The sequence below is a fragment of the Nicotiana tomentosiformis genome, chromosome 1, assembly GCF_000390325.3.
Source record: "Nicotiana tomentosiformis chromosome 1, ASM39032v3, whole genome shotgun sequence".
Classification (NCBI taxonomy): Eukaryota; Viridiplantae; Streptophyta; class Magnoliopsida; order Solanales; family Solanaceae; genus Nicotiana; species Nicotiana tomentosiformis.
Window position 1 is genome coordinate 47,355,891 of NC_090812.1, and position 15,008 is coordinate 47,370,898.

The following is a 15,008-nucleotide window of genomic DNA, read 5'->3' on the forward strand; positions in this document are numbered from 1 at the left end:
ACTGATACTGATGGTTATCTGTCATGTTCCCATTTTATGGAATGGCCACAAAAAACGGATACTGGATTAGACGAATTATGTGCTCCTGATCATGAGCTTAAGGTCTCGACAAGTCTTAAGATATGGAAAAGGAAGATCATCAAGGGAAAGTTGGATGTAGAAATTGTGATGGAGAAGAATACATCAATAGTAGGTGGCTTTAACTGGAAATGCTTTGGCATGAAATATAAAGATTTTATGATGGAGGATATAAATGGAAGTCCCGGTGGATGGGCGGCATTGATGTGTTCCTACGCATAGATTGAACGCTAGCTAGCCTATTAATTAAGGTATATTTCTTAGTTAGTTTCTCTTGGTAGTTATTATGAAACTTGTGATCTTGCTTATATATAGAGATATTAGTGATGTTTACAGAGTATTACTTTGCTTAGTTACTTTATATAGTACATTTCTTTTTACCTCATTTCTTAACCGTTGCTATTCTTTTCTTCTTTTCGTAATTCCATAGCATGCATTTATTGTTATTATTAGTATGATCATTAGTTCAAATGCGGAACTAAAAGCTTGAAAAGATAATTTGAGAAGTATATAACATGTCCGTGAAGAGAGTGATGTCCAAGTGGAGATAAACATCTTGCGAACTTCTCGCAAGTACAAATACAGTAAGAGTAGAGATCAGAATAGCAAGTGAAAAAAGGAGGGAAGAAGTGCTCCAAGCCAGAGGAAGTGAATCCAATATCAAGGCAGAGGGCATTGAGATGTAATAACAACAACTCGTTAGGCCTCAATCCCAAACGAGTTAAGACTGACTATATGGACTCTCACTGACTACATACTCAATTTGGATTCATCTCAGGTAAGAGGGCACGATATCATAAGGAAAAAAAAAAAGATGTTAAATTTTAATTCTTCTGAAGGGACCACAAGAATGGTACTACATGGGAAATTCTAATTTAGGTATAATTTTGCTGTGGTAAGAAGGGCCAACAACTGAGAAGAAAAAGGCTTATTCATAGCTGTTATTCCAGATACATAGCATACAAAGAAACACAGATACAGACCACATCAACCAAACTACTATCTCATCAAAAGGTTTCACCAAGATTTATGTACTCACATTGCCAATCCCACAGCTCTGTCTTTCAGTGAGTCATTCGATGGCTTCATACAGACTGATCCTGCTCTTGGAACCCTATATCGTCTCAATTTCAGCTTCTTCTTCCTGGACAATCTCTTCTCCAGGTCCTTAACTCTTCCAGAGAGACTGGATACAACAGCGAGTTGTTCTTTCCCTGCTTTTATTAGTTTCTCCATCATCTCCCTTAATTTTTCATTCTCTTCTATAAGCTTTTGACTGCTCTCTGAGAATGCATCATTATCAAAGGATACTTGGCTAGCTGTAGGTGATGATGGTGACATTTCCACTCTCTTCCATTCTTTAAGCTCCTTTGCATCCATAACTCGTACTTCATTAGGCGTAGAACCAAAAGAATGGACAGCATCAGCTGAATTACCTTCCACAGTATCACATGTCGATGGATATGTGCTGCGGTCCTCTGCTACACTAAGCTCTTTCTCCCCTAACAGCTGCGTCTCAGTAGTTGCAGCTTCCAATTTTGGAGCAGTCATCACTATACTTTCATCCACTGGTTCCTCGGTCATCGGTGCAGCGTTATCAGCAGCCACTGGTTCTTCCTCTTGCATCTCAAAGTTTTCCTCCAGATGCCTCTGCTCAACCTCCACATTATTCTCTTCGCATTCACTATTGAGTACAGAGACCAAAGCATCACTGCGAGCAGGCAATTCCTCACCTTGCACCTCCATATTTTTCTCCCCAACATTCTGCTTATCCTGAACATAATATTCTTTGACCTCGTCAATGGTAGCAGTAGATAGTTGAGGTTCTGCTGACAGTTCAGTGGGTTTTTTTGAATCAAGGATTTCAATGTCTCTCTCTACTGCATTTTGCATTTTCTCCTGCAGTACTTCAGTTGTTTCCAATTCCTCCATGTTGGTGACATCTGTAGACTGCTTCATGGTGATTGCTTCTTCCTGTGAGTATATTGGAAACACATCTGACCCAGCGCCGCATTGTCCAAGTTCCTCGCCATCCTCCTCCATACCAACCTTATCATCAACATCAGAGATCTTCCCTTCTTCATTTAATGATCTGAGATCTTCTTTCTCTTGTTCTGGATCGTCAACTCGTACTGGTTTATCTGTTTCCAGAACTTGTGAATTTTTGTCTTGTCCATTGCTGCTGTGCATGTTCATTGGCCCCAAAACAACTAATGTTTCACCTAATGCTTCCAAGTGGTGGTGCTCTCGACTCTCTGTATCAGAGAATTTTTCTTCAGGAATATGAGCAGTAAGGTCTCCATTGTCATGTTGGAGGACCTCGTCTTTTCTAATCTCAGTAGACCCTTGAACACTAGTCTCTTCATCAAGGACTCCTCGATGGAGCTCTTCCAATTCATCAACACCTTCACCCTTCCCCTTCAAACCATAACCTCTGACCCCCTTCCCCTTCAAACCACAACCTCTGAACTCTAAACCAGAATTTTCTTTTAGTTCTACAGAAAATGGAGTAGGATTTGGCAAAGATTGTTCAGCTTTGTCATGCTCTTCTGATTTCTCAACTACTACCGCATTTTCATCAGGTGACTTATCATTCAAATTTTCCTCAGATTCAGAAAGTGATTCTGTTTCCTCATCCACCATCTCCACTGCACCACCACTTGAAAAGTTCTCCATCACCTCATCAATGTTCTCGTTTTCTTCTTTACCGACCACTTCCTCTACATTGCCTATGTGATGAGAGTTGGCCAGTGTCTCTGCTACACAACGAGGCTGCTCTTGACAGGGCTCCTTTGCATTTAACTTTATTCCTTCATCCCCCTTCGCTAAATCATCATTTTGTTCAAACTTTGGCACCTCCTGGCCTCCCTGCATGGAAATGTTATCTTCCACCGTCCTGCATGCATCCCTGCTGGATTGAGCAGTTAAAGCATGTTCACTTTCTGCCAGTTGCTTCTTACAGTTCAGCAGATCCAGCTTCTCCTGCAGGCTAACAAGTTCCTTTGCTACAGATTTTCTATATTCCCTAACAGTTGGATGCAACCCCTAGAAAAGAATATTAAAATTAGGATATTAGGTGATTTAGTTACTTGAAAAGAAAATAAAGAAAAAAGGATTTATCACCAAAAACTTAATCAAATCACAAATGAAAACAGTAAGCCAAAAATATACGAAAACCATGACACAATATAAAATCATGAAGTAAAGAAGCAATATAATGAAGTTGAGTTTGCATAATCAATCACAGTTTTCATCTTAGCTAAGTTTCGAAGTAAGGAAAACAAACTAGAGATTCACAGCTTTTGCTATCCTAACTGTCCACTGAAATGGATATAGAAGAAGATAGATCACATTTTGCGTGATGGTTTGTGTAAGTTATGTCATCCACATACCTGAATAGCGTCAAGCTTCAGCAGAAGACCCATTATGGCTTCTGTGACAATAGTCATCTGTTTGTTGTCAACTGCATTGTCAGCTGAGCTCTCCAAAGCCTGAATACGGTTTTTAAGCTTAGCCATCTGCTCCTTTACTTTGGTTATCTGCTTTAATTTCTTCAGAGGCTCCCATCTCCACACGTTGAACCCTCGGTATGCCGACTGAATCACAGTAGCCGCCTTATCATCAGACAGCTTAGTCCTATCTGGTTTCATGTCCAAAACTACACCCGCATTTCCCTTCGCTGCTTCTCTGGCCTCACCACTCTGATGTCCTTGATTGTTGGCATGAGCTTCTGCTGCTACTCCATCAGGTTGATGGTTGATCTCATTGGCTACTTTACTAGTATCACCCTCACTGCTTTGGCCCATTGCCTGCCCTTTCAGATCAGGGAAAACCGTATAATGATCTTGAAGTTTATCTTCTTTGCTAATCCCTTGTGCGACCTCAACGACTTTTCTGTTTCCTTTACTTGGTTCCACTTCTATGCTTTTCTCCGGCGTACCTGTTGTGGATGATTTGCCAAGATGAACATTCTCCATCTCATTTGGTAAGATGCGAGGTTTGGAGCTGTCACTTGGCGATTCTACTAATTTCCCCTTCCTGCCAGGAGGACTAGGAGACCTAGAACTGCCGTTACTTCTTTTTTTCCTAGGCAGGGGATCAACTCTTAGACAAACAGGGGGCAGCTTGGATGACTTTGTAGGAGAAGACGACTGCTTTTTGCCACCATCTTCAGTGGTTTTCTTCCCTTTAGCATCAACATCATGCCGCTGGGAAGCATCTTCCAGTTTTCCATCCAAGACGTTCTCAATCTGCTCCACTTGCCTTACTGGAATAGTTTTCGTAACAGAATCTTTATTCAGTTCCTTTCTGCAGATTTCACTTCCACTATTCGCTTCATTTTCTCTAGAATTGCTTCTCTTGTCTTCAACATCATGTAACCTTGGTGTGGTAGATTTTAAGGGGGAGGTTTGCTCCTGCTCAACACCAATCTCCTTGCTGACTTTGCCATCTGTTTCCTCAGGTTTGTAAGGCATCCATATCATCGGAAATGGAAACTGTTTCTTGTTTACATCATCGTCATGTTGTTTTCTGAGTAGATCTCCTCGTTGCTTTGGTAATTCTGAGTCATTCCCATGATAAGGAGACCATGCTTTCCAGACATTTGGTTGTTCGAAAGATCTGCAATCACCTAATGTCTTCACATCTTCCACCTCATCCTGTTTATCTTCAAATCCATTAGGCTTCATGCTTGCGCTATTCTTCATATAATCAGGTTTCATCCACACAACCGGATAAGGACAATTCTTGAACCCAAAAGGAACCAAGGACTCGTTGCTTTGGTTTTTCTTACCCTGGTCCTGTTCTTCTATTTTAACATTGCTCCCTCCTTTCGTATAACATGGATGATTTGGACAGCCACAGCAGTGATGACCACTTCCCATATTCTGTTCATATTCGTACCGAGGCTGCTCCATAGTAAAATGGGGAGAAACATAATTAGCAGCATACATCACCGGATATGCTGGATTGCTACAGTCGCTGTAGGGAGGCAGTGGAAGGTAGGGATAAGGAGGACCCAATGCACACTGGCTCGGGGAATTGTTATGGATACAGCAACTGTGACACCGCGGCGGATAAGGATGCTCATAGTTACCACCACAAGGCCAGGATTCATAAGCTACAGAAGATCTAGCTGGATCAATGTTCAGATGATGACGATTGGGTTCAAACTGGGGATAATAAGGAGGATTGTGAGGTACTCGGTTTCTTTGATAAGGATGAGTGTCGATGAACCCGTACATGGGATACATCCTCTATATTTAGGAAAAAATACTGGTAGCTTGGTACAAATGCAGGTCCAAATTTAAGCTACTCTTTCAAGTTTATGTGGTAACCTATTGGAAAAGAAGAATACTAAGACTTTAGCGGATCCTCAAAAAAGAAGGAAAAGAATTAAAGGAATACAAGCAAAGGATATTTAAAAAAACAGCTTTGCATAAAATTAGCAGTTGTGGGAAAGATCTAAAGCCAAGCTTAATCATCTCCATCACCTCTAGCAAGACAACCTAAGACTATGAAACTATTACAGAGCCTTTCTTTATATTAGTAGCATTTTCCTTCTTCTGTTACTAAAAGATGTAATGTCCTAAGATTGTTCCAAACCATGCATACTGTTTTAAAGAGCATTTACTTGCATTCATATTTTCCCTCATCCGTTACCAAAACAGTCTATATTGTTTGAACAATCTTTGGGCACCACATAGTTTTTTAAGTGATACACCCAAGAAATTGTACAACTACAAGTTCAAGACATGCAAAAGAAACCGCATTTAGGCACAATATTTAAACACCCTTTAATGCAAATTCCAACACCCCTTTTAATTTCTTTGATTGGAAGATGGCAGAACTGTTTTTATTCAATCATTATTATGCTCAAAACAGTACATCTAATCCAAATCATCATCAAAATAAAAGGAATCCATCTTCAGACCTCTAGGCCAAATAACAAGGCAGTGTGTCCTAATTATCAAACTACCCCCCCCCCCCCCCCCCCGGTCTCAAAAAGATACGTAATATACTTCGAACTATAATGGTTAGCGCATCTAACAACTTACTAACATTCGGCCCTTTAGCTTTGATGTTAAAAAGTTAAAAAAATCCATTTGTCAAAATTTTTGTTTTAAAACATAATTTACATATACAATGCACTATAATCACATCAGATAAACATGAAAGTATCTGAAAAGTGGCAGCGAAATAACAGAAATGAACAAAGCATTCCTGGCCATATATAACTGAGAGAATACCCAAAACACCATTACAATCAAAAAGAGGAAAATGCAACCATCATTTCAGCATATGAATACACAACCAAATAAATAAATAAAGATTAAAAAGCTAAACTTACTGTTAAGAAAGAAGAAATGCTCCGTCCAATCGGTTCCACAAATCCAGATGACTCGGTTTCCGGTACAAATCGATCCACCAACCCAACAAACCCAACTTCTTTAGTGCTCGAACTTTGCTTCTCTCTTTGTAACTGCTCCGAAAATCAAATGTTCTTTCTCTGATCAGTTGCTTCGCCATTTTTCTATTTATATTTATACTCTTATGAAATGACTTGGGAAATTCGAGAAGTTCTACGGTTTTCGAGATGTTTCGCGCGCAATCGTTGGTTAATTAAGATGTCTCGATTTTTCTTCCTTTCTTGCCACGTAGTCATTTCTGACAATAATTTTCATGGTAAGGGATTGGATATGATGGGACACAGGTTATCTCCATGATCTCCTAAGGTAATCATATGCCACGTTGATTTTAGATGAGCTGACAGTCTGTTATTGGTTATTGGATTCTGAATTGTTTGTAACCGTTGAATTTATGAACTTTCTAGATTTATTAGATTATTTGACTTGCATAATCGTGAGTTTCCATTTGCCTCTAGATATTTCCATCGTTTGCTGACTTTTACTCTTTTAATTTTAAAACTTTTTGTGGTGTTATTTTTATTTTTTGCACTTTTATATAACTAACAACGTCTTAACAGGTAGGCCTTACAAAAAGAAAAAAGAAAAATTTTCAGCTGAAGAATAAATGTGCAAAATTTAACAAATACAGACTTCAGACGTTTAGATAATAAATATTGAACAAAAACTTGCTTGAAATTGAAGTTAAAGAAAAAGTTTGATCATTGAATTATTGTTACTCAATTAAAGAACCTCAATTTCCTTATTGCAATGGGAGTCTGGATCAAAAACATGACATACTCCTCCTAAAATACATGTATTAGCTATATTCTTATTTCTTTCATCTTATTTTTCCTTATAAGTGCAGGGGTGGATTTATAGGTAAATATATGGGTCACGTGAACCTATGGTCTCTCCGTCAAACTAGATATTTTATGTATATATTTTTTAAAATTAGTTTAATATTATTTGATGGCGCTCATGCTACAAAGAAACTAAATGATATATTTGGTTGAATGCTAAGTTATTTACCTAGAGCATTAGGGTTCAAATCTCAATTAATATTTTTTTCTCCTTTCTTTAGTGATGCACCCATGTTATAAAAATCCTAAATCCACCCGGTCTAAGTGGATAAACTTGGGTAGGAAAAAGATAAGTCAATAGTCCAATGAGAATTAGACCTTGCATTTGCAAGATAACATTCTTTCTTTACTTCCTTTTCTTTTTCTAAATTATTGTGGGGTTTTATGTGTTTCGCAAATTGCTTTCAGTAATATATTTTTTACAGATCTGAAGATGCTTCATGGCTGATATTTTTATTAATAACGGTGGTACTAGGGGTGGACACCTCGACTAATGCTGCATTGAACAACTGTTATATTTTACGAGTAAATTATTAGGTTATTTAATATGGTAAGACTTAAATATACAAAATAAATTTACCTAAATTTTTATTATCTTAATTGAGATTTGAACCATAGTCTCCCAATCCATCTGTGACTGATAAGTCACACATTTTGAATGCTGCATTTTAGCTATCTTCTTGGAACAACATAATCTAATGACTTTATTTTCTTGTGGAATTTTTGGTCATTAATATTAAAACGAAAAGAGGGCAGGACTACCAATCAAATATTGAAAACTAAATAATATTATTTCACATATTAATACATATATAAAGATACAAATCTTTAGACATGGCTTTTAATAGAAGAACTATAACCAGTTTGATCATCATAATATTTGGACCATAGCATAACCCCTCCATACTTAGCAGAACCCTTTATAGCTGGAAGCACTTGAGATGTTAAATCACTCACTGGAATAAATCCACTTCCAGCTGCATCTGCAGCAGCTGGCAATCCAAGAAATATTTTCTTAGCAGGAATTGATGAAATCCACTGATTCCATGAATCTTGAAAGCTAGTAAAATTTCCTGAATTATACTGACATGGAGGATTGTTATAGAATTGTACCCAAACATAGTCAAAAAGACCTGTTTTTAATGCCCCTCCAACACAGGCATCAGGAAATGGACATTGTGGTGCTGCAGTTAAGTACACTTTCTTGCCTATCTTGCTATATCTTGCTAGATACTTAGCAAGATCACCCCAATATGGTCCTTCTCCACTCTCTAAATCAAAGTCAATTCCATCCAAAATTGCATTGCCGAGAGGGCGTGAAGTCGATTTTCCACCCAAGAAGTTGTTCCAGAGATATGTAGCAACTTGACTAGCATCAGCAGATGAGGCAATTGAATATGCTCCTGCCCCTCCCCCGATCGAAAACATTACTTTGATTCCTTTAGATTGGCAAGATTTTATATCAGAACTCACGTTAACGCATCCATTTGGAGTGTATGGATCGCAATGGCCAGCTAGATTGATCATTGCGTTTCGACCACTGCCAAACGATGAGAGAAATGCTATGTTGACGAAATTATAGTTTCCAGTAGCACAAGTCTCAGCTAGTGTCCCTTCGTTGCCATTCTGTCCCCAATAGATAGCAATTCCACCAGCTTCAGACCTCGCCACTAGTGCTAAAATCAACAATATTGGGACATAAGCTAACAAAAATGAAGTCTTGATTGCCATGTTTTAATTGGATTTTAATGTGATCTGAAGTTTGTTCTTGCTAGAACACAGCAAAGCTACATGCTTCTTATAGGGAAAGAATTGAATTTGATTGGTTGTGAAAAGTTGTCCATTGTACCATTGTAGACAAAACAGAAGCCCTGTTACTGTTATTTTGTGCTTCTGTGTGGCGTGGAAGTTGTTCAGTTCAATATTGACTGATAGACAATAGAAAACTGAAAGCAAATAACCAAACGCTACCAAAGTTCTAAAGATAATTAACTTATTCACTACCACTAATTAGTCTGTTTATGAGAGATTGATATCGTTTTGGGTTAATCTTTTTTTTTTTGGTTCAACACTTACAATTTAAAACATTTCTCTGTTCTTATCTTTAGATATACATATGTTACCTGATGGTGAACCTTATTCCTCTTCACCCAAGGAAAGTAATGTCCATAGGTAAATTCAAAATTTCAATCAATTAGTTTATCACAAAATAAATGTAGACGGGGTTTAGACATGTAATGGGTGTTAGACCATAACTCACAAAAATAAACTTCTTATATTGTGCATTAGACCGTAACTCATAAAATGTTAACTCAATTGCAGGAATTCAACAAGGAATTCGAGGATCGAGCAGTTGTTCAGAAGTTACAGAGAACTCGAGAAGTCCAGCTATGGAATTGTAAAGAAGAAGTGTAAAGAGAGAAAGAGAGAGAGATTTAGAGAGAAATGTAATAGTTTTGATTATGATTCGTAACTATGGATTTCAATGCTATATAAGAATTGAGAGTTGACTACTGTTTATTACAGCTGAAGGAATCTTTCTCTAACTGCCTAACTAACTTAAGCTGACCCCTAACTAACTTTTAACTACCAAGCTGACGTGGCATTAACTGGATTGTTCTTGAGCTTACTGTGTATTTTGTATATCATTACCCCCTCCTGCAGAAGATCCTTGACCACAAGGATCAAAGTGAGGGAACCTAATCTTCAAGGCATTAAAGAACTCACATGTAATACTATCAGATGGTAACCTTGCCCATTTAACCAAAACCTGAGCAACGGCCTTATTTCCCTTCTTTATCGTCCTTCTCTGCAGAATAGATTCTGGCTCAGAGCAATAAGGACTAGCAATGTCATTGGTAGGGGATAAGTAACTTGTGTAGGTAACTCATAGTATTTTTTCAGGAGAGAAACATGCACAATGGGGTGTATTTTAACTGATGGTGGGAATAAGAGGGTGTATGCCACATGACCTACTTTCTTAGCAATTTGGATGGGTCCATAATATTTGGAAGCCAATTTGTGGAAAGGCTATGATGTAATGGTCACTTGTCTGTAAGGTTAATCTCCCACTTCAAAATTCCTGTCACTTCTATGATTGTCAACTTGTTGTTTCATCCTGAGTTGAGCTCTCAATAGGTGATACTGTAATAATTGGAGCTTCATCTCCCTATTAAGTAAGGTGTTATCAACCTCAGTGGAAGCTGATTCTCCTGGTAAATAGGGCAAGTGAAGTGGTGGTGACCTGCCATAAAGTGTCTCATAAGGTGTAGTTTTTGTGGTAATGTGGAAAAAGGTGTTATACCAATACTCAGCCATGTGTAAATATGAATACCAATTTGTGGCTTCTTCAGAGCAGAAACATCTTAGATATGTCTCTAAGTACCTATTTAGGACCTTAGTTTGACCATCTGATTGAGGATGATAAGTTGTCGAGGTGTTTAATTGAACTCCCTGAATTGCAAATAACTCCTGCCAAAATGTGCTTAAAAATACTGCATCTTTGTCACTCATTATGGAATACGGTAGTCCATGTAGTTTATATATGACCGCCATGAATACCTTAGCCACAGACTGAGCAGTATAGGGATGTTTCAAAAGGATAAAATGACCATATTTACTCAATCTATCCACTATGACTAAGATGACTTCATATCCATGGAATTTAGTAAGGCCATCTATAAAATCCATACTAATTTGAGACCAAACTACCTCAGGAATAGGGAGTAGTTGCAAAAGGTCAAGGTAGGCTGCCAAATTAGCTTTATTTCTCTGGCAAATATCACACCCTTGAACAAAGAGCTTGACATCTTCTCTGATCTCCTTCCAGTAGAATAATGACAGAATCATCTTAAGTGTTGCTTCTATGTTAGAGTGACCACCTTGAGGGGTAGAATGATATAATATTCCTTCCAAGCGGAGGGTTCTTTCCAACTACTAGCTTCCCCCTTCCTTCTCAACTGATTGTGAGTCCATGTAAATTGACTGTGACTTGCTGGATTGGTCTGCAATTGTTCAATGAGGGTCTTCAAATCAACATTTGCATTCCAACTGTCAAAGATAGCCCGCAACAGCTTTGAACTAGTCATGAAGATTACTAATAAGAATAACTCAGCTCCAGGTACCCTAGATAGGGCATCTGCTACTTTGTTCTCCACCCCTCTCTTGTATTCAATAACATAATCAAAAGGCATCAACCTTGTTAGTCGCATAAGTTGAGAATTTGTGTGTAGTTTCTGCTTCATTAGGAATTTGAGGGCCCTCTGATCAGTTCTTATAATAAATTTCTGACCAAGTAGGTACTGGGACCATTTTGTGACAGCATAAACAATATCTAAAAGTTCTCTATCATAAACTGAAAGGGCAGCATATCTGGGAGAAAGTACTTTGCTGATAAAAGTAATAGGATGTCCATGTTGCATTAAAATAACCCTTATACTATGTCTACTTGCATTAGTTTCAACAATAAAGGTCTTGTTAGCATCAGGCAATGCCAAAGCTGGAGCCTGAATCAATGCAGTCTCCAGTTGTTCAAAGGCTTCTGAAGCAGCATGTGACCATTTGAAATTATCTTTCTTGAGAATGTCAGTTAGTGGCTTGCTAATGGTACCAAGCCCTTTGATAAACCTCTTATAATAACCAACTAGCCCAAGGAATCCTCTAAGTTATTTAACATTAGTAGATAAGGGCAACTCCTTCACAACTTCTACCTTTTGAGGATTTGTTGAAACCCCTTCAGCAGTAATAAAATACACCAAATCTATCTTTTGAACCCCAAAGAAACATTTTCTCTGCTTAGCAAATAGTTAGTGCTTCTTCATTTCTCCAAAAACAGAATTCAAACGTAACAGATGGTCATCCATATTGCTTCTATATATCAGCATGTCATCAAAAAAGACTAAGACATACTTCCTAAAGAACTTCTAGAAAATTGAGTTCATTAATCTTTGAAAAGTTGATGGGGCATTTGACAACCCAAAGGGCATTACTAAATACTCATAATGACCAGTATGAGTTCTAAAAGTAGTCTTTGATATATCCTCAACTGTTATACTTAGTTGATGATAACCAGACCTCAAGTCTATCTTTGAGAAGATTTTGGATCCTCCTAGTTCATCCAGTAGATCTTCTACAATAGGAATAGGAAATTTATTTTTTATTGTCTGCTTCTTCAAATTTATATAATCGACACATGGCCTCCAAGTACCATCTTTCTTTCCAACAAAAACTACAGGTGCAGCAAAAAAGGCTGCTACTTGGCTGGATAATACCTTGATCTAACATCTGTTTTACTAAAATTTCAATAACATCCTTCTTGACTGAGGGATACCTATATGGTCTTTTGTTTATAGGTTCAGTTCCATCTTGAAGGATAATCCTATGATCAAACACTCCTCTAGATGGTGGCAATTATGTAGGTTATTTGAACAACTCCCTAAACTCATTTAACAAGTTCAGTAGTCTAGGATCTTGTTCAAATATCTATTTAGTTTCCAAAGAATAGCATTGTACTTCATTACACATAGCATGCGTTACTTGAATCGTGCATAATTCAGATTGTTTACCTGAAATTATAGCCAACTTTCTAGCTCCAGGAGTCAGAATTTGTTTTCCCGATCCTGTAAGTACATGCTTCCTTCCTTTGTAATAGAACTCAATGGCGAGTGTTCTGAAGTTCATTTTGATATCCCCCAATGTTAATAACCATTGAACTCCTAGTACCACCCCGCAAGATCCCAAGGGCAGTAGCAAGAACTCAACAGAAAATTCAGCACCCTGTAGAAGCCAAGAGATTTTGCAAACTTTATCCATATTCAACATGTTTCCATTGGTTGCTGCTACTATCTGTGGTGTAGTTGCTATCACATGGCATTTTAATCTCTCAACTAACTCGGGGTCCATAAAATTGTGAGAGCTTCCTGTATCCACTAAGATGTGCAATGGTTTTTAGAATGATACCCATTCACTCTTAGTGTCCTGTACCCCAAGGATCCATTCAGAGCATGAATGGAAATTCCCACCTGCTCCATTGGTTGTGAAAAATCCATCTCTTGCTCTTCTAATTCATTCACTGATTCCTCTAAAAATAGCTCTTCTTCTATTTTTTCTAATTCAAGTAAGTATATATGCTTCAAATTCTTACATTTATGTCTCACTACATATTTTTCATTACAAAAGTAGTATAAACCTTTAGCCCATTTTTCATTCATCTCGTCTAGACTCAGTCCTTCTGTTCAATCGCTTAGAAGTTCCAGCATTACCTTGGTTAGGAGTTGACAATAATGGTCTGCTATTATTTCTTTGATCCATGATCATTCTGGGAACACTGGTTGGTGCATTGTTTACTGAAGAAGGTTGTCTAATAGCAGCTAAATAAGCCTATTGCATTCTAGCCGTTTTGTACACCTGGGATAAGGTAGTAGGGTTGGTGAGTTTTACAACAATATTCAACTCATGTTTCAGTCCACCAAGAAAATAACTGATGACATTTTCTTATGACAGACTAACTCTGGTGAGATTCCTTTCAAAAATAGCTTGGTACTCCTTAACAATACCCGTTTGTATGATCTTCTTGATCTCTTCCGTAGGATCATCAAAGTCGACTCCAAATCTTTCCAACAATACCATCACATACTCAGTCCATGTAGCCGGTAAAAAATATTGCCTATATCTCATAAATGCTAAATGTCATTGTATAGCTTTCACCTTCTAACTGCATTGCAGCCACCTCCACCCTTTCTTCAGCAGGAACCTTTTTCATGGAGAAGAATTGCTCAATTTTGAACAACCATGATTTCAGATCTTCCCCATTAAACCTCAAGAATTCCATCCTCGACCACCTCGAGAAATTGGAGTTGTGATGGTTATAACTGGCAGGACTCTTTTCTCTTGGTGACCTTTCATCAGATGTTCACCTTCATGTTGTATCGGAGTTTTATCCCTTTGATTTTCTCCAGAATGAGAAGAATAGTCTAGTCCAAACGTTTCAGATTTGAGACCTCTCCAGCTAAAGCCCCATCATCTATGATTAATCTCTGCATCAATTCACGTAAATTTCCTAGTTCTTCTGTCGATGTGTCATTTGATCGAACACCTTTCGCCATGACTGCCGAGGATAATAAGCTCTGATACCACTGTTAACTCAATTGCAGGAATTCAACAAGGAATTCGAGGATCGACCAGCTGTTCAGGAGTTACAGAGAACTCGAGAAGTCTAGCTATGGAATTGTAAAGAGGAAGAAGTGTAAAGAGATAAAGAGAGAGAGAGAGAGATGTAATAGTTCTGATTATGATTTGTAACTATGAATTGCAATGCTATATAAAAACTGAGAGTTGACTATTGTTTCTTACAATTGAAGGAATCTTTCTCTAACTGCATAACTAACTTCAGCTGACCCCTAACTAACTTTTAATTACCAAGCTGACGTGGCATTGAACTGGATTGTTCTTGAGCTTACTGTGTATTTTGTACATCATAAAAATAGAATTTTCTAATTATTACTTATTAAAATTATTTTGTAACTATTGAATATTGGCTCCTGAACGGCTGGACTTGGAGATTGGTTTATAAATTTAGGGCATACAATAGAGCTCTTGTGAGTGTTATTTCGTATTTTTTTAAAGAAAAGATGTCCAAATTCGGAATAAAATAAAAGACGACAAC

The 15,008-nt window shown here is 37.8% G+C and overlaps 2 protein-coding genes across 3 annotated transcripts; both read right to left on the reverse strand.

Annotated features, from left to right (window-relative positions):
• Positions 1–991: 991 nt before the first annotated feature.
• LOC104088402 (BAG family molecular chaperone regulator 6) lies at positions 992–6,601 on the reverse strand. Of its 2 annotated transcripts, XM_018768173.3 has the most exons (4): positions 6,428–6,601; positions 3,471–5,414; positions 2,541–3,123; positions 992–2,510 (listed from the first exon to the last, which is right to left on the reverse strand). In XM_018768173.3, the coding sequence occupies exons 2-4, from the start codon at positions 5,328–5,330 to the stop codon at positions 1,114–1,116; spliced, it is 3,840 nt and encodes a 1,279-aa protein (XP_018623689.1). In that variant the 5' UTR covers positions 5,331–5,414; positions 6,428–6,601; the 3' UTR covers positions 992–1,113. The 2 variants fall into 2 exon arrangements, with proteins under 2 accessions (XP_018623689.1, XP_009591355.1); XM_009593060.4 differs by having other exon boundaries at positions 992–3,123.
• Positions 6,602–8,115: 1,514 nt separating this feature from the next.
• Positions 8,116–9,218, reverse strand: LOC104088403 (hevamine-A-like). The gene has a single exon (XM_009593061.4). The coding sequence runs from the start codon at positions 9,074–9,076 to the stop codon at positions 8,174–8,176; it is 903 nt and encodes a 300-aa protein (XP_009591356.1). The 5' UTR covers positions 9,077–9,218; the 3' UTR covers positions 8,116–8,173.
• Between the last annotated feature and the right edge of the window lie 5,790 nt (positions 9,219–15,008).